Source organism: Diadema setosum, chromosome 5 (assembly GCF_964275005.1).
Source record: "Diadema setosum chromosome 5, eeDiaSeto1, whole genome shotgun sequence".
Classification (NCBI taxonomy): domain Eukaryota; kingdom Metazoa; phylum Echinodermata; class Echinoidea; order Diadematoida; family Diadematidae; genus Diadema; species Diadema setosum.
Window position 1 is genome coordinate 17,180,373 of NC_092689.1, and position 19,488 is coordinate 17,199,860.

A 19,488-nucleotide genomic window follows, 5' to 3' on the forward strand; every position below is an offset into this window, starting at 1 on the left:
CTTGACCATGGAGTGGGATGTAACTACTTTGGACAGTTCCAGGGTGATGTGCCCCTTGACCCGTAGGTAGGGGGGCATCCAGGGATGTCATTACATCAGACAAGGAGGTCAATTGTCTCTCTCGGAAAGATGCGGCAGACCTCCAAGTGCCGTATACAGTCCACCCTATGGCACTCCCGAGATAGGACCCCTTGACACTGAAAAGGGAGTCAAAGTCAGCGATAGGATACGGTGTGCGGAATCTTTTGATGCCGTCCATTCCATCATTTCCTATCACCTGTTAAGCCTTAGTCACCTGTGGTTGGCCTCCCTATTGAAGCTAGGCTACAATACTCATTTAGGTACGCAGGCTAGAGCCAGAAGGGTGCTATAAAGTTACGAAGACACCGTACAACATTAACACCCTTCTGATTCTCAAATGAGGACAGGGAGGTACAGCAGCTAACAAACAGCTAGGCAAACCCTGAGAAGATTGTGGTCGTGATCTCACGCACGTTGAACCTGCAACTCAAATTCATGCACTGTGAAGTGTTTCTATCCCCAAGAATCTTATGATCCTGTAGGCATTCCTCATACATTTGTCAATGTTTCTGTGTTTTCTTTAAGATCGTTTGGGTCAGTTGATGTTCCAAGAAATGGAATCAATTTATAAAACAGCACCAAATCACTTGACATAACTATCAAAATCTATTCTCACGAAAAGGTGCCAGTGAAGTGACTAAATTGGAATACTCACAGAATCTGAGTATGAAACTATCAAATGATGCTTCTTCAAGGAAGCCTTTAATGTACACCTTGCACTACCTGGTAATAACTGAGTTGTGTTTGGTCACTTGCCAGCACTTAAGAGCGTGTTGGCATCTACAAACCACAAAGTTTGGAATGAGACTTAAAGGATGAGTGCAGTGAAACAATCAAGCTGAGTTCACTACTTTCTTGTTAATCAAGATAATTGGTCATAACATAGTCCCTTGGACAGTAACCCGTTGAGGACGGGCTGATTTTGCTGTAAACACGCATTTCTCATAGACACTTCCCGAGTATACTCAGGACTCATCCTCAATGGGTTAAAGTGACAAGCATGGTCCATTTCAAAAATTCACTTTGGTAAAAAGAATAAAAGCAGAGAAACATGAATTTAAAAAGGAGTTTCAATTAAATTTGAGGAACACTGTAAGATAAGAAAAGTTTGTGAAATGTTCAAGATTAACTTGTTTCCATAAAATGGTGAAATGGTTACTACACAGTGGCAGATCCAGAGGGGGGCGCACAGGGCATGCGCCCCCCTCTTTTTTTTTCTGTTAAAACAAAAGAAACTAGAAATGTCGCTTTGGCGACTGGTATGCCTCCGCCATAATGCATGATTTTCCCAATAGGTCTAGATAGTACATGTGGACACTGTGTGATTACATTTTCACAAAATTGGCAAAATATTGGAATGACAAGTTTGTCACAAATGTGTTGAATGTTCACCTTCCTTGACGTAGGTTTAATTGGATGAATAGGAGAGCATGTATCTAGGGATTTAAGGACTTTAACTTGACTTTGACCCATTCATACATTTAGGCATTGAGTAATTTTCAAGGTACAGGTGTGGAGAAAAAGTGCAATTTCTGAATTGAATAGTAAATTGTTACCATTTTCATCTGGCCCTTGACCCTAAAATTCATAAGATAATCACTTTCAGGTAGAACATGCATAATATGTACTAAGTTTCAAGGTAACTTGAGCCACTTCCGAGATATGGAGGAAAAGGTTAGTTCAGTACTTTCACTTGATCTTTGACCTTTTGACCTTTGAGGCAAAAAGAGAAAAAAAAACTTTCAGAGAATTTCTATTAGGTTACACACGCATACACCAAGTGTAAAAAAATAACCCTGCTGGCATTGCATAAATATGAGGGTAATAGTAACATTTTGAAGTCTTGCACTTGACCTTTGACCCCTGACCTTTGACCCCATGAATCCTACATTCTCTAGATAATCACTTCCAGTCAGTACATGTATATACTATGTTCCATGAAGATACCTTGAACAATTTTCCAAGGTACGGAGAAAAAAAAAGAAGTTTTAATATTTTTACTTGACCTTTTGACCTTTGACCTCATGACCCAAACTGTCACCAGAGAATCTTAATTGGGTAATACATGTATACACTAAGTTTCAAGAAAATCTCTTCAGGCATTCAATAGATATGGTGGAAATAGTGAAATTTTATGTATTTGACCCTGACCTTTTGACCTTTGACCTCATGACCCAAACTTTCACCAGAGAATCTTAATTGGGTAAAACATGTATACACTAAGTTTCAAGAAAATATCTTCAGGCATTCAATAGATATGGTGGAAATAGTGAAATTTTATGTATTTGACCTTGACCTTTTGACCTTTGACCTTGAGCATGTGCACCCAAAAGTTGATAGGCACAACTTCACCCCCTAATACACATACATGCCAAGTTTCATTAGGATACCTCAACAGGTTTCAATAGTTACCTTGTCCACAAAATTCATTACGGACGGACGGAAGGACGGACGGACAGACGGACGGACGGACGGACGGACAACCCGAAAACATAATGCCTCCGGCACCACTTTGTGGCGGAGGCATAATAAAAAGAAATAAATGGGGGGGGGGGCTTGGGCTCCCCATTTAATTTTGAAAAGGCACCTCCCCTTTAAAAAATTCCTGGATCCGCCCCTACTACAAAATCTTCATGCAAAAATAGATAAGATGAATATTTCACTGCCTCAGAACTGTCCTATTGGTTTGCACATGCAGGTACTATAAAACTCATACTTTTGGCTGATACCCTTTTTTTTTTCCTACACACTTTGGAACAAACATAATGCACTCTCAGCACAGAGCATCCCTTTGCTATATGAACAGCAAAGTACTTTATAAAAAACAACAACGACCACCTATGGATTATATATAAACATACTTTTTAAAACGCAAACAATTTTAGTTAGGCGGTGGTCACAAGACAGATTATGAGACCAGGACCATGACATGAGGGCCTCACATGCTGCCTTCCATAAACATTGAGGTGTGAATATCTACACCAGGACATAAGAATATCCCTTTCAAACCAAGAACCAAGGTTGAATGACAATGCCAACACCATCATGTGCATACAGAACATACTTTGGTAAGAACAACGTCACGTCACGGCATCATAGTTGTAAAAAGTGATAGGCTTGGGGCCACTGGATGCCTTCAATCCGTCCCATTATAGATGTTGTGGCTGGGAATAATGATGCGAATGACATTTTTAGCCCCATCTGCTGACTCTGGGCTAAATTTAGCTGAACATGGCTTCATCCCCCCTGAAGATCGGTGGACAAACTCTCAATTAACTCTACCAATCAGGGGCACACAGTCATTGCCGTTCTCCTGCTTTTGTCTATAATGACTTGTCATTTACTTCCCTAGCCAATCAGCAAGATTTTTGGTCAAGGTGAATGATGATGAAAAAGAACAGAACAAATTATCTATTGTTCCAGAAATTATGACAAGAAAAAAAAAAAAAGAAAAAAAAATCCTCATAGCAAAAATTCATCTTTGCTTACATACTTTCACTGTAACATCCCCAACCAATTAAAAAAGTTTTTCTCATTATGAAAGAAACCAACAGGACAGGGATGAGATTCCTTCATTTTTTCTTTAAAATGACAAACTTATTAAGGTCATAACTGTTATCCATATCCTGCGAATTTTCACAGTAGTAGTCCTCTACCAAGGGAAGTTCCCCATGACAGGTTACCACCTTGTAACAACTGGTTTCAGTATAAACCCAAGTTGCTAACCTGTAAAATCATGGCTAAGAATTATCAAATTCTGCTGCTTAGCTGTTATCATATTCCACATACAGTGTATAACACTTTAAAATCAAAGAATCAAAAGAGGTTTTCAATCATGAAGATATTGCTTCTAACAAAATGATTATCTATTTGAGTTTTGCATATGTGACCACCAGGCTCAAAACCCACAAAAAAAAAAAGTAGGGCAAAATGAATTTTCACTTTCCTACTTAGTTTAAAAGAGTAAGCTTTAAGCTTTAACCCGTTGAGGATGAGTCCCGAGTATACTAGGGCAGGTCTCTATGGGAAATGCGTGTTGTAGCAAAATCAGCCCATCCTCAATGGGTTACAATGATATATAACCTACTAAAATTGGACTATCCTAATCCATTCACAAAGTGATTGATATAGGAGAGGTAGGAGGTGCAGTTTCATAGAAAAGGGAGAGAAGAGGATTTAAGCATCAACGAAAATCGCAGAGAAAGCAGCGCCTGTCCAAAAAAAAAAAAAATATGGTCCAGAAAAAATTGCTAATAGTATCTATTTTGGTTTTGCTTTAAGTCGCCAAAGTTTGATGGTAGGTAGAGAAGAGATTACTCTTCCAGGTAAGTCAAACTGTTTTAACTTGGTCAACCCAAATGAATATTTTGGTCCATTACTGAGAATCCTTTAATATCTGTTATGTTTTTGTGGGTTTTGAGCCAGGCAGTTACATGTGCTCAAAGTGTCTTTCAATCTCTGGGGAGAGAAAATGAAGTATTGTACAGAGGAGGATCCAGGAATTCCATAAAGGGAGGGGGGGGGGGGGGAGGGGGGATATTTCTGATGTCACTTCTGGGTTTTATCAGCTGACAAGCACAAAAAAAAAAAAAAATAAGGGCTCCCATAATATTTTTTTGTTTCTCATGCCACTTCCGGGTTTCATCGGCTGACCAAAAAAAAAAAAAAAAGGTTCAGGTTTCTTTAAAAAAATCAAGAGGGGTGCACGCACCGCCTTTCGTTGTTGTTGTTTTTTTTTTTCTTCTTCTTCTTTTTTTTAACAAATCAAAGGGGGTGTGCATCTAATGCACCCCCTCTGGATCCACCACTGTCACACACTTTGAATGTTTCAACTTGGATGCAGCAATTTGCAACTAGAATGGTCAGCATAATTATGAGGACAGTCTTTTATCTGTTTTGATGTGTCCCTCAGTCTTTTGATCATATATATGCATTCTTATCCTTATGTACACATTTGATACTAGTAGTTGTGCCTAAAATGTAATGTGTATTATTGTGGAAGCTTTTTTATTGAGAAAATGAATTGAGTATAATGGCATTGAAGTTGTTCTTATGTTTTCTCAATGCACACTATGTATGTACTTATGTCTGCAATACAGGGAAGACTTTCTGCGAGTCATGATTTCTGAGAAAACAGCAGAATTTCTTGAACGTTCTTTCTCACAATCTTGACATCTGTGGAGAAGAATCTGTCTCATCTCATGAACTTTTTGTTGCAACTGCATCTTAGGTGCAAACATATGTCTTTTGATTTTTGAAGGAAGGTGTTTGCATGGTGTAGTACATAAGATGAGTGGACTCCTGAGAACGGACAGTCAACTGTCCGAAACGTTGAGTCCTTTCCTACACTCTTCTATATTTTCCTTGGTTCACAGTCCTTTTCAGGACTACACTCACTCCAGAAAGAATACTCTTACTCAATTTCTCACCTCTCATCCGACCCTTTCTTTCTATCTTTCTCCTGTCATTCCAACAGTCCTTCTAAGGACTATACATGGTGAACCGCAAACTGAATGTATCTCATATGTCTTTTATTGAATGAAGAGTACAAAAAAAAAAAAAAAATCAGCATGAGGTTTCTGTAATATAATGTCACAAGAAAAGGGTCTTAAGTTCATCAAACATGAATTAGCCACATCCTTTAAATCAACTCTGATGAAGGACAATGGATACAAAATACAGCAATGTGGCCAATTTCCATGAAAGACAAAAGACACACCTCAAAGTTCCCTTTATTCTGTTACTCATTGATGGACTTCTATGAAAAAAGAAGACAAGATGAATGAGGATGTGGATTTTTAATCCATTACAGACCTCAAGATGCTGTGTATGAATGAACTCAAGGAGATATTTACCAAATCTTGGCAAAGGCTGAAATCTGCCGGACAGGTTGACACTTTGTGGTAAAAGGATGAGCTCCTAAACCGCTCAATCAATCTCACCCATAACATTAGTGGGCCGAGAGTAGACCTCACTTACAGCTAACCATTGGGATTAATCACCAGATTGGGAGAGTTCTACAAGAGCGGATAAAAATCTAACCCACACCCTTGCCCATCCGCTGTCTTAGTCACAATCAAATCACGGGGGAGGGGACAAACAAATAAATCCTGAATCATGGTGTCTTCTCATTTCTTCATTTTACATTGATCCTTTGAAACAAACATTGCAGAGCCATGAATAGTGTTTCCTGCTTTAAACTTATCAATTTAATTGTCCGTAACTGTCAGGAGAACAGTGACAAATAATAGGAAGGATCATAATGCTAGTGTTTTCTATTATTAGCTTTCAAGTGTAGCAAAAAAGGCTGCTGAAAACTGCTTATCCAATAGTGGCAAGCCAATGGAGTAGAATGGAGTCAAAAAGGGGCCTGAGCTTTCGATCCTAGCAGAATCTTCGTCAGATGCCTCTGATTAGAGGTATTATTTACCATTGGGAGGTGTGATTTTAAAAAATGTTCCAGTTATCACATTTGATGCATATGTGTAGGTCAGTTGTATCACAAAACATCCTACCGTATAAAAATTTGACAATAGCCAAAAATATGAGATATATCTATTTTTCTCAATAAACCAAAAATGTAGATGGTTTATTCTAGAAACAATTTTAATATAATTATTGTTCACATTGTGTTTATTGAACAATTACTGATTAACATTTTTACATTGGTTGTTTCTATCCCTAACTCACATTTTAAAACTATTTTGAAGCACTAAAGCTGGGTTTTTGTTTCATCTGCAAATGGTAAATAATGCCTTTAATGTGAGCCTATATGGTTTGTTTATGTGATTTTTTTTTTCATTTATGTCACTGTGTGATTTAAAGGAATTTATGTGATCATATAGCATATCTATTTCTGTTGTAGAATTATCAAAAGCCTCTGAATTTGTAAATCATTAGCATGTTAGATGTTTAAATGTGATGTTTCTGTCTAAAACTGGTATATTTTTGTATCCTTTATTCTATTTTGTGTGAATTTGATAAATCTAATCAGTTTCATACAATCTCAATCTTAAGTAAATGCACGAGTGATATGTCTATACAGCTATCACATCAAACAAACATTTGAATTATCCACATGCCTAAGCAAATACCTGAATTTAAAGGGGATGGCTAGTAACTGATCAGTGGGAATCAGTGGGAATGCTGGGGGATGATTGGTCCAATCCTTGTGGGATTCATTTAAGAGTTCATTATATATCTATTGTTGTGTGAAAATTATTTGCTTCAGAATGGTCTCATATTCTAGTAATGTGCAGTTTAATGTTTCCAGATTAGCATGCCTGTACAGTGATGGGGCGATCATTAACGACTGAACTGCACATTACTTGAATGTATGAAACCATTCTGAAGCAAATAATTTTCACACAACAATAGATATATAATGTACTCTTAAATGAATCCAACAAGAATTGGAACAATCATCCCCCAGCATTCCTACTGATTCCCACTGATCAGTTACTAGCCATCCCCTTTAAATTCCTTCCCCAATCTGGTCTCTCATCACAGTGTAGATACAAAGAGTTCATCTTGGTTTAGTCATATGCACATATTACAAAGACTAGCCATAAATACCAGCAACAATGTGCCAAATTTGATTTTTGAATGCAGTCTTCACACTTGAGTCAGATATGCCCAAATTGAACTCTACACCCAGGGTGTATGATGTCGTAAGATATAAAGAAGGTGGAAAAATGAGCAAAGAAAATGGGATTCCACCGGGATTCAAACCCGAGACCTCCGGATTCCTAGCCTGGTGCCCTACTGACTGAGCTATAGAAAGCCCTAGTTCAGTGTACATCCCAGAAACCCTACATTCTCAATGCTCAAATGGTCAGAAGCTATAGCAGTGTGTATTTGTGTATGACACACACGCACACACTTAAACCTGGCATAAACCCGAAGGATAATTCAACTTGGAGATAAATGAGAGGGATCACCGAAGTGATGCAAAAGAAAGACATATTTTCTAAGCTCTATACAGGGCCGGCGCAGCCGTGGGGGCCGTGGGGGCTCGGGCCCCCACACTTTTTGTGCACCATACAAAGGAATACATAAGGTGTCATCACTTTGTTAGCTCATGAAACCCGGAAGTGGGCCCCCACACTTTTGAAAACACTGCGCCGTTCCTGCTATAAACAAAGAAGGAAGATAATATTGAAATAATAATAATAAAAAAAAACATATATCATGTGTGGACTTCAAGAGTCACAAGGCCCAGACACCATGAAATGATCACCAGTCACTGACAAAAAAAGAACCCATTATCCCGTCTGCTAGTCGGACTAACAGTAATCTAATTCTCTTTCTTTCTTTCTTTCTTTTTTTCTTGCATGTATCACACAGAGGAAGTTGTCTGCAGGGCTGCAAGTCTATATCAATAAATCTTTCAAGTCTAATCAGTTCCTGTTTGGAATCTAGCAATGCATTACACTTGCTTTTCACTGTCTGGTACAAGTAAACATTCACTCCCTGTTCACGTGAAATTAAGTACAGGGGGAAAAAAAGAAGAGATTAACAAAAAGAAAACAGAGAAAGTTTCATTAAAAAGAAAGCACACAGAAAGTACATAATGGCACATCTTCATTGCAGTTGTCCATTATCAGAATTTCAGTAAAAGAACAGAAGAGGGAGCTATGCTACTTTTGAAGTTAAGCAGGCTATTCAGGCAATAAGAATGTGTTGGTGGATCAGCACTGTTTAGATTTTAGTTTGATTGTCAGTACAACCTTTCCACGGGCTCTTTGGCTTTCTGACTTGTTTTGATTCATTCTAACAGATATGTCCATATTACTAGTATCAAAGAAATCCAGCAAGTAATTCTTATGGTAACATATTCGGACTACCAAATTCTCCGTCACTGTTTGTTTTCAATACCCTTGCAAAGTGGTTTTGAGAAAAATGAAATTCAAAGTTGCATGGAGTAGCCAAATAGCACAAAGAAATCACCAATTTCTTCTTAAATTCCGATTGCCATCTTCTTTGTTATCTCATGCCATAAAAGTTTGATCCCTGCTCACAACTGAAAGGTTGATTCTCCATATCATTCAAGACTGGGATTGAAAGGGGTAAGGGGAAGAGAGATTGAGTGGGCCCAGTTAACACCTGTCATACCACAAGTGGTTTACTGGGGCATAAAACTGGAATAGGAAGGACCCTGTGTATGCACCATCTCAACCTCATGTGAACACTTCCAGGCATGTCAAATGGTCTACTGAGCTATAAAAAGAAAAAAAAAGTGGAGGAAGTTTTTCCTTTTTTTTTTTCTTCACTCCGGTAGTCGTAGACGACACTTTTACTCCAGTGGTTGCAGACAGCATGCTTTTAGGGCCGAGTATCAGAGGTTGATGAGCCATACACTTGTAACAGACGGACAGTGGTGGTTGGTCAACCTTTGACATAAAGTGCCCCCCCCCCCCCCACGAACACACACACACACACACACACACACACAAACACACTTCATAGTCTCTGTCTGTGACAGATTCAGGAAATAGTATGTGTATAACAAATTCTGATGTGTATGGATGTATAAAAAATCAATCTGCAGACGATATTTGAAGCAGCTTTCAAAAGAACGACTATTAAAGAACAAAATCGACTGCCATAGATTCCTTCATAAAACTGAGAACCAATTGAATGCATACTGTCAATGTCTTAATTGGTCACAGGTATATGAGAAATATATCACTGTACATATATGTCATACCAACCCAACATTGATACCATAATCATGCTGACATACCATAATTATCAGATTTCATCTGATATAGACCATATAAAACACTAAACCTTCCACATGTTATGAATGAATTCTGCCCAACCAGTACCTCATAAGCTATAGCATATGTGACCGTGCATCACAAAACGAACAAAAAGTCACACCCCTTGATTTTACATGACTCAAAAAAGGTGAAACAGGTCAACAATGTCAATATTGAGTTTTTTATATTTTCTGAAAGAACTACCCTTCTTCTACATTATTCTTCAATTTGGGATGACAAAATGAATGGGAAAGTGCATTTTCAGCAGTTTTTCTACAACTCTTTTTTTGTAGAGTAGTGAGATCAGGTATGTCTTAGAGGCCCCTTTTCATTTCTGATAACCCTTTGCACATTCTTCACTTTCAAGTCTGATAACTTTTGAAGGGATGAGACTACTGCTTTGAAAGTTGGCATTAATCATGGACAGAATGTTTTTATAGAACATGCTAAATTTCAACTTAATTTGATAATCCCTTCATTTTTGTTGCCCCAGTGGTTTACATCCTGTTTTTTGTCCCAGTCATCTCACAGCTAGCACGGTTCGGTAAAGATTAAACGCTTGAATAAACAGATAGACCCTGTACTTCAGAGCCTCTTTTCTCGGTTCACACTTTTCCACAGTGTGTGCTTTCTTTCCAATATTTGGATAGGTTAGGAGAGTTCATTTCAATTGAGCTATACATCATTTTAAAGCTTAGAGTCTGCTCTTTCAGAATCTGCCCTTAACTAAAAATCCGTGTCTGGCGACTTTTTGTTTGTTTTGTGATGCAGGGTCACATATATCTCACAAATATAGCATGTCAACCTAGCATTTCATCTACAGAATACAGGCCACATCAGTTTAAAACTTTTGGGGGATGGTGAAAAGCATATCATTTGACCTTTTTTACATGTCACATCATCCATAGATTCTCTGTATATTTTCTGTTCTCTACTCCACGGTATGAACCATTTGCATCAAATGATAATTGTGGTGGAAACATTGGTCCAAAGTTGCTGTTAATCCATCACTATCTGACATGTAAAATGCATGCATAAGACAAAGTATGACATCATAGTAGGATAACCCTCAATTCATTTGCTCCAGCATGAACAACATGAAGGGATGACTAATATCAACAAACAAGTAAGCAAACATCGATATCTATTTTACTTTATTTAATTTCATCTTATTTATTCATTCTCACTTTCAAAAAACAACATAAGTGTACAAAACACATCATGCAAAACAAAACAAAATTCAATACACAAATTCTACATGTATCAAAATGCAATATAAACACACATAATGTCTAATCCAGCAAGCATATGGAAGTAATGCAGGTTAGTACAAATACATGGAAAATGGTGTGTGTATAAGCTCATGCAATATTGTCATGGCATGATTTTAGTATCATGAGCACAGATGATGGATGCATGAACTTGTTTGGAAGACAACAGAATAATGTTGCATAAAACTTGCCGTCTTTGTTGAATTCATATCAGTAAGTTAACCCGTTGAGGAGGGCTGATGTTGGTACAACATGCATTACCCACAGACACCTGCCCGAGGATACTCGGGACTGGTCTTCAATGGGTTAACAGTAGAATGACTTGTAACAAATTGGACTGAAGTTTCTCTATACCAAGACTGCTCCCTCGGTGTAGGAGTTGGCAAACATCAATATGAGTTAACCCTTTGTGTGCTGTGAGCGCTGATTGGGACAGAAAGCCCCACATTGTTGTACACATGCTCTATCATATATCTTTATATCATCCTTCTCTGCCAGTCCCTGGTACAGAAAGTGTTAAATGACTTGCTACACTTTATCTCAAGCTCAACAAATGTGACAAATATTACTGTACCAATTTAAGATATCATTGATTCAATGGGCAATACAATCATGTTTCACGGATATTCATGACACATTTATCATAGCTTCTGATTTGATGGTAAAAGGGTTGGAATTATATTTCTAGAAGTGCGGTATTATTCTATGTGAGGGCAGCATCTCAGCAAATGACTACTTGCCAACATCAGCAGTGCATCTAATTATCTACAACAGGCAAAGTGCTGTGAAGGCTAGTGCACTTTCCAGTTCGCTGAATAGAGTAACTGACCTGGTTCGCAGGACACCGCGTCCCTTCTGAGATGATAGCCCGACTCGCAGCTGCACACGGCCTGGTTCACGTGGGCATAAATGCAGATTTGTTCGCAGCCGCCATTGAACACTTGACATGGATCAATATCTTTGTTTCAACACGAGTTCAGGGGAGGAGAAAATGAGAGCATTTATTTGGCCGAGTTCGTACTGATAGGGCATCATCTAACCCAAGTCTTGTAATTCTACAGATGCAATGTTACAGGAGAGAGAAACTATGTGAAATTCCAATCTACTTGTCAAAATAAATTTGAAATGTATCCATTATTGTCAGTATGGCAAGGGATACAAGGAGTGAACCATAAGGGGGCGCTGTTCATTTTCCTCATACAAGGTTATTGTGTTAATGCACCCAATTTTTATACTGGGCCAGTATGGTCATTTGACAACTTCATTGTGTCATGTGTTTGTGATATTCATAACCAAAAATATTCTAGTATACAGCTAGCTGCATTGGAACAACATCATGTTGCAATGGAATGTTTACATTTCATGTTTTGCACACAAGTTATCATTGTTATTAAGTATTTGATATGATAAATCTAACATGAACATATGGCAGTCTTGCTCTCTTGTAAAGCTGACTGCATAGGGCTTACATTTTGGAACATCAATGAAGATATTAATGTCGAGCCTTTTTTTTAAAGTAAACTGGCAAAGTCACAGGCAATACTTTTACTTCAGCACATATAATTTGTATGTGCTTGTTCTTTCACACCCAATAAAGGTATTAGCTGTGGACAACAGCCTTTATATGGCATCTAAGACATAGGACATATCACAGCATAAAAAATGTAGAGATCAAAAGTACTTTGCTGTTGCTCTTTTCTAGACTTTCAAGGTCGCTTCTTGGTGGGCCTGAGGCTCATTTCTTGCAGGAAGTTAATGTTAAGCTTCATTTAACAGAGGAACTCCCACACACAGACAAAGAGTCGTATCTTTCCTATCACTTCATTGATCTTCTGGTCTCTTCCAATATACCCGCGATAACATCAGAAAGGATTACATGTTTATTAGGTTTCCTGCATATCGCATAGAAACCAAGTCATGTGATACTACAAAAGGACACAGTAACAGTCAAACAATCGTTCAGACCACACAGTGCCTCGTAACATTTTAAATCGTTGCTTGGCAGAAGGAGTAAAGTTCTAAGCAACATGCCAATGTTTCTGAAAGGCTCGATATGATCTAAAATGACACACTTGTTGGCAGATGATATAAAATGTCATGTCTTTCACAATTTAAATGAAATGATTTTGATTCAAAACATGGTGCACAGACAGTATACAAAACACAACAAGAAAGATATGCGAGCATTTTGACTGTTAAATTTCAATTTTTGATCACTTCAAATCTGTTGGCAGTCAATTGAATTAGTGCCTCATGCACATTCATGAAATATCCTTGTCAAACTTGAACAACATTTCAACCATGTATGAGGGCAAGATTGCAAATTTCACACAGCATGCCAAAATTTAGGTCATTAAGACTAGGTTTGATTTACGCTCGATTTTGCAGAATTCAGAAGATTCTGTTTTGAATATATGAAGTAGAGTAGCTCTTTTCTGAGTATTGTCTCAAATAGTAGAACTCTTGACCATGTGGGGAACATTAGATTTATCATAAGATATGTTGAAAAGAATAGATTAACTCTTGGTCAAGAACACAATAATTTCTGAATACAAGTGTGGTACATTTAATTTTATTGTGATTACTCATAGCAGTCAGTAAGAATCACATAATAATGATTATGCGCTGTACAATACCTTTTATTTTGGTGATGTAGAGTACAATGAACTTTTATTCAACTATGTGGGGGTACAGCATTTTTTTTTCTACTACAGGTTTTGTATTGTGTTGGGTTTTTTTCCCCCCTAGCTCCTCATGGTGGTGAAACTAATTTTAACAAGGTAATGTTCAGAAATCCATGAGACTGACCACCAATGATCCTTCGGCCACTGTGGATGAGATGGACGTCGACTGGGATGATCCAGTCTCCACTGAAGGAGATCCGCTTTTGACCACTCCGTCGGTCAAGCGCCAGGATCTCCCTCCGAGCCGGTTCAGTAGACCACATTAGGTCCCCAAACAGGGCCAGACCAAACGGATGCTGCAGATGGGTTCCTGGAACAGCAAGAGAATGAAGCGAAAGAGAGACAGACAGACAGACGAACAAAAGAATGGCAGGAGAATTGAGAGAAAGAGACAGAAGAAGGAAAGAATGCAGAATAGACAATGATTTAATCAAAATTTGATCTTAAAATTGTATCAAGGGATAAAATGTGTCACTTCAGTTTTGTATCATTCAGTTCACTGAATCATTCCTTTGAAAAGGACCCCATCACATGGTGCTAAAATAGCAAGCGATATACGAGTAAAGCATTATTTGCATTTTAGCACCTTTGTCTGGAAGCTGGCTTTAAATGACTGATATCAATACTGCTTTTTGAAGTTTCAGTTACATTTCAATTTCAAATTTCACTGAAAACTGTGAAATTTGCAAATATCTTAATATTTCAACTGATGTAGCTAAATGCATTCCTCTTCACTGCTACTGAATATAAAGATCCCCACAGAAAATGACAACATAAGAACATTGATATCAATCCACAACACTTACATTCACAAGACATTGTAAAACTAAGTTTTGGGTAGGCCCTATACTACCATCATTTTTACATAATCTAGATGGCAGCTGAAAATAAGAACCTTCTTAGTTGGATGTACAGCCAGTCGTTACCTTGCCCGTTGATGACCCTATGTCCCGAGCCATCCAGAGCCGCCTCGTTGATGGTTCCCAAGCCAGCGTCCAGCCACAGGATCTTGTTGTGCTGGTAGTCGATGGCCAGTTTGGTGGGCTGGACTGGTCTGGATGCAACGGTCACTCTCTTGCTACCGTCGTGTCTCGCTGCCTCGATCCTCGGAGAGGACCCCCATGAGCTCCAGTAGATAATGCTATCATCAAAACAAACATTATTTTCAAACTTTGGCCCGCTACTTTCACTTTCAGTGGTTGTAGCTTGATAGTTAGAAAGTTAATCAGACAATTAGATCTGACTTTTACAAGTTTCCTCAGTTTCTCTAAAGGTTTTGTGTGGAGAAGGCATTTGAAAATGTGATTTGGTTAAGAACTTGCTATGTGAGATCAATCTAGGTACAGTATTTTTTTTTCTTATTAATGGGTATCATTTGACAAGGTTATACAGTTTATGGAAAATTCTAAATGGCGAAGTAAATTTGATGAGAAAATTAGAAGTTTACAGGTTGACAGCTGTCTGTCAGATTCTACAAATATTTTATTGGCAGAAAAGTGGCATTATTGAACAAGGTCATTCACTTTAGGCAAACTTCTGTCTGTGCATAGACGTCAACTGAAGTGAAAGGAATTGAATTGAAATCCTTGAGATCTTGAAGTGTGCAGCCACACGTGAGATGTAAGGGATCACAGAGAAGTATATTGTACTTGTGCACTTACTTTAGGGCGGGATGGACAGCGATGCCATGAGGTTCATCAAGATTAGAGAGGAGTACAGTCTGTCTGCCGCCATACAGACTCTGGGTGGCGATGTGGTTGGCCCTGTGTCAGGATTGAGAATAACCATTCACTGATAAACTGATGAATACATGATACACCTGCTTCCCATAAGCAATAGATTAATTAAAAAAGTTGTAATTTATCATATCAATCATCATGAACAACATTCATTACATATGGTTGGTGGTTGATTAAGCAGCATGTTGGGCATGCGACAAAATGATTATGTTTGCTCTCTTTGAGAGGTCGCAGATTTCAACCAGGTCAACGCAACATAGGTGAAATGGAAACATGCTATGAACTTTGTTCAGGCCAATCTTTGTATATTTGTACTCCCATGTGGATGAAGAACTTGGCAAAGAAACTATATAAAAGTAGATGAGAGCATAAGCTCAAGGTTTGACTTGAAGTTTGTAAAGCTTAAATGTTTTTCAAGTGGAACAAGCTATCCATGATAGGTTTGATTTGGGGGATTTTGTGTGGTTTTTACAAAATTTGTCCATATTTCTTCACGTTGCAAAGATGTACACACCTAAATAACCTGTGATATTATATCGGCATGACTTGCAATTTAGCATGGATATTGGAAATATGTGACCATGTAGAAGATGTGAATTTGAAACTAAGATAAGCTCCAATCCCATTAAGAAAAAAAAAAATCATCAGGCACATATTGTCAGACATCTACATCTTCATCTTCTGTAGATGGTAACATACTACTAAAACTCATTTTAACTGGACATGACCTCATAAATAAAATACAGAGAGGGAATTCAGTTTATCAAAATTCTTATCGATTTAAGGATGAATATCAAATTTGTGAGACTAATTCTTGATAATATGCCTACTGTTTGTCAGCCTTGGTCAACTTGATGACAGGGAAGGCGTTTTTGAAAGTGTTCCAATTACTTAAAAGCTCAGGCATAAAAAGTGTGCAGCAAGTTTGAGTATCACCTGTACCTATCCCTGTTAAGGAAAAGTTATTTCTTAAAAACATGTACCAGAAAGTGATACAAAGTGACTGAGAGATTGAGAAGACCGTAGTGCATAGTCCATAAGCTTGCCTGAGTTTTGACAATGAACCATTAATGGATGCAAACTTGGTTTTAAGTGCTGATACACATTTAAGAGGGAACCTATGCATCTTGTTCAGTTTCTCAGGGAAAATACATCAATAAATTTGAATGCAGTATGAAGCTTGCCTGTTGAAAATTACAAAATCTCAGAAGTAGAACTTCTGGCAATCTATAATCCGTAAATGGAAACTTTGGCAATCCATTCTTCCTCTATCCTACTCACTCAGAGTCAACCCAATACAGTCGCCTATGCATCCAATCAATGGCCATTCCTTCGATGGAAGACACCCCCTCTGTTCTCACGACCTCCAGACCCAGCCCATCGGCTCCAACGCGCTCGATGACCCCACGGCCAAAGTCCGCAAAGTACACCTTCTTTTCCAGCGGGTCGTACTCGATGGTGGAGATGTTCCGAAGGCCGATGTCGGCGATGGTCATGTGACTTGATCCGTCGGCATCGATGCGCTGGATGCTGGTAGTGTTGGCATAGATGAGATATGGCTTGGAGGCATCTTGAGTTGGGCTACGAATAGTGGTCTGGCAGTCACCGCTGGTGGTACAATTGAAGTTTCCTGAGCAAGGAGATGTATTCACACTAAAAGAAGTCACAATGATAATTTATACACTTATATGTTTTACATACAGTTGTCAGGTATTCGGGAAGGTCGCTAATTTCCATTGAACTCTCCCTTCCAAATTGACCACACCAAATATTCAAGTAGATTACAGACTGCAGGATGCATCTAAGATGTGATTTTGCACTTCCTTGACAAAATATTTAAATGAATGAAGCAAGTATTGTCTTGAATGAAAAATGCCAGAAGATGTGTAAAAATGCATGATCCAAAATTCTGCCTAAAAGAATGACATATATATAAAAACTATTTTTAGTAATGGTACATTGTATAATCGACTGGCTGATCCAGGTGACAAGCAAGAAAATACAGAAAAAAGAAAGGAAATTGTGACCTCCCCATATTGTGAAGGCCCATCTGGTTTCCTACCTGTCAGGTCTCTGATGGGCTGAGCTGAAGGATGGCTGATGGAGATACTACGGGGACTGCTGTCTACGTATAGACTCCACTTGACCCTTGACTCCACCGAGCCATACTTCACCATGCTGCTGATGGTGTTCTCTACAGAGTCTGTCCAGTACACCTTCTGCTCAAACACTGCCAGACCAAAGACATTTGGACTGCAAATACAGACCATGATAATAATACAGAGGACGGTGATATTGTCAAATCATGGTTTATACACAAGTGAAAAGTGAGAGTTTTGTAGCAAGTTGGTCTTGACAGTTTCCGAGGAGTCAACATAAAGATATTCGACAAAGCAACGCATTACCAATAAGTTTAGCGAGCAGCTCTATCTTCCACGGTATTTCATGGTAGTTCATACTTATCACAACATCTCAAGCAGAGAAACCATCTTTCATACTTTAAAGTACCTTTAATGATACATCAGTGATCAGTATACCACGATTAAATGGATGTAGTCAATTGTTGCATGTCCATGCTCTGTATTCAACACTAGAAATGTACCCGCTGCAAAAACATGATCACACTCTTCCAATAACTTGCTTATCAAATTCAGAATGCAACATCTCAGTTTTTTAAATAAACACACGTTAATGAATAAACTGCTAATAGCATGATTGATTGATTGAATGATTGATTGATTGATTGATTGATTGATGATTGTTGGTTGATTGATTGATTGACTGACTGATTTTAATTCATTTCCATTTTGTGTTCACAAAAACAATGATCATTAATATACAATAACACTTTGTCTTGTGACATGGGTCTTTTAACATGGGTCAACATTGAAAATTTCAAACAAAGTGCATTTACCTGACACTTTCCAGGACAACCTCCCTCCTTTTTCCGTCGTATCTCACACTCTCGATTTTTCTCCTACCAACATCCATCCAGTACAGGCGCTTGTCGACAACATCAACCGCAAAATTCCTGATGGTCTGAATCCTGTTTTTCACAACTCGCTTGGTCTTTCTACCATTGGTGGACACTCTTTCAATCTTGTCTGTCTTGGCAGAGGCACTCCAGAAGATGTACCTGGTGGGTTGGAATGGCAAACAAACATAAATTTTTGCAGAAAAATTAGTGGAAAACTACAGCAAAGACCTAAAGAGAGAAAGAGAGAGAGAGAGAGAGAGATAGACGAAAAGAAGAGAACAAAAAGGCTACAATAAGGATGCAAGGAATGATTAAAGAGGATCGCTAGTAACTGATCAATGGGAATCAGTGGGAATGCCGGGGGATGATTGTTCCAATCCTTGTGGGATTCATTTAAGAGTTCATTATATATCTATTGTTGTATGAAAATTATCTGCTTCAGAATGGTCTCATATTCTAGTAATGTGCAGTTCAATGTTTCCAGGTTAGCATGCCTGTACAGTGACAGGGCGATCGTTAACGATTGAACTGCACATTACTTGAATATGAAACCATTCTGAAACAAATAATTTTCACACAACAATAGATATAGTGTGTAATGTACTCTTAAATGAATCCCACAAGGATTGGAACAATCATCCCCCAGCATTCCCACTGATTCCCACTGATCAGTTACTAGCCATCCCCTTTAAGTGTTATATGAAATATTAAAGCTTGGCTGGTCTCTGGCACAGGTAATCAAGGGGATACAATTTTTCAGTCGAGTTGATCATTGTTGAATCCAATCCAAGACATTGTATGTAGGTAATTAGAAAAGAAAACTAAAGAGACACATGGGCAATCTCTTCCATGCCTACCTAATCTTAAAGCATTTATGGAACTTGAGTTTGATTACCACACTATTCAAACTTTGGAAGCATGTCCTTGAGAATCAATACAGTGAACCAACAATAATATACTCAAGATATCAAG

At 38.3% G+C, this 19,488-nt stretch overlaps 1 protein-coding gene across 1 annotated transcript in view; it reads right to left on the reverse strand.

Annotated features, from left to right (window-relative positions):
* The window catches only part of LOC140228754 (prolow-density lipoprotein receptor-related protein 1-like), a 67,193-nt gene that overhangs the window by 40,681 nt on the left and 7,024 nt on the right, over positions 1 to 19,488 (reverse strand). The window contains exons 6-12 of the mRNA XM_072309030.1: positions 18,454 to 18,675; positions 17,602 to 17,792; positions 16,821 to 17,169; positions 15,462 to 15,563; positions 14,727 to 14,941; positions 13,925 to 14,110; positions 11,946 to 12,074 (exon numbers count right to left, since the gene is read on the reverse strand). Of these exons, the coding sequence (XP_072165131.1) occupies positions 11,946 to 12,074; positions 13,925 to 14,110; positions 14,727 to 14,941; positions 15,462 to 15,563; positions 16,821 to 17,169; positions 17,602 to 17,792; positions 18,454 to 18,675 (1,394 nt within the window). The remainder of the gene's footprint in view (positions 1 to 11,945; positions 12,075 to 13,924; positions 14,111 to 14,726; positions 14,942 to 15,461; positions 15,564 to 16,820; positions 17,170 to 17,601; positions 17,793 to 18,453; positions 18,676 to 19,488) is intronic.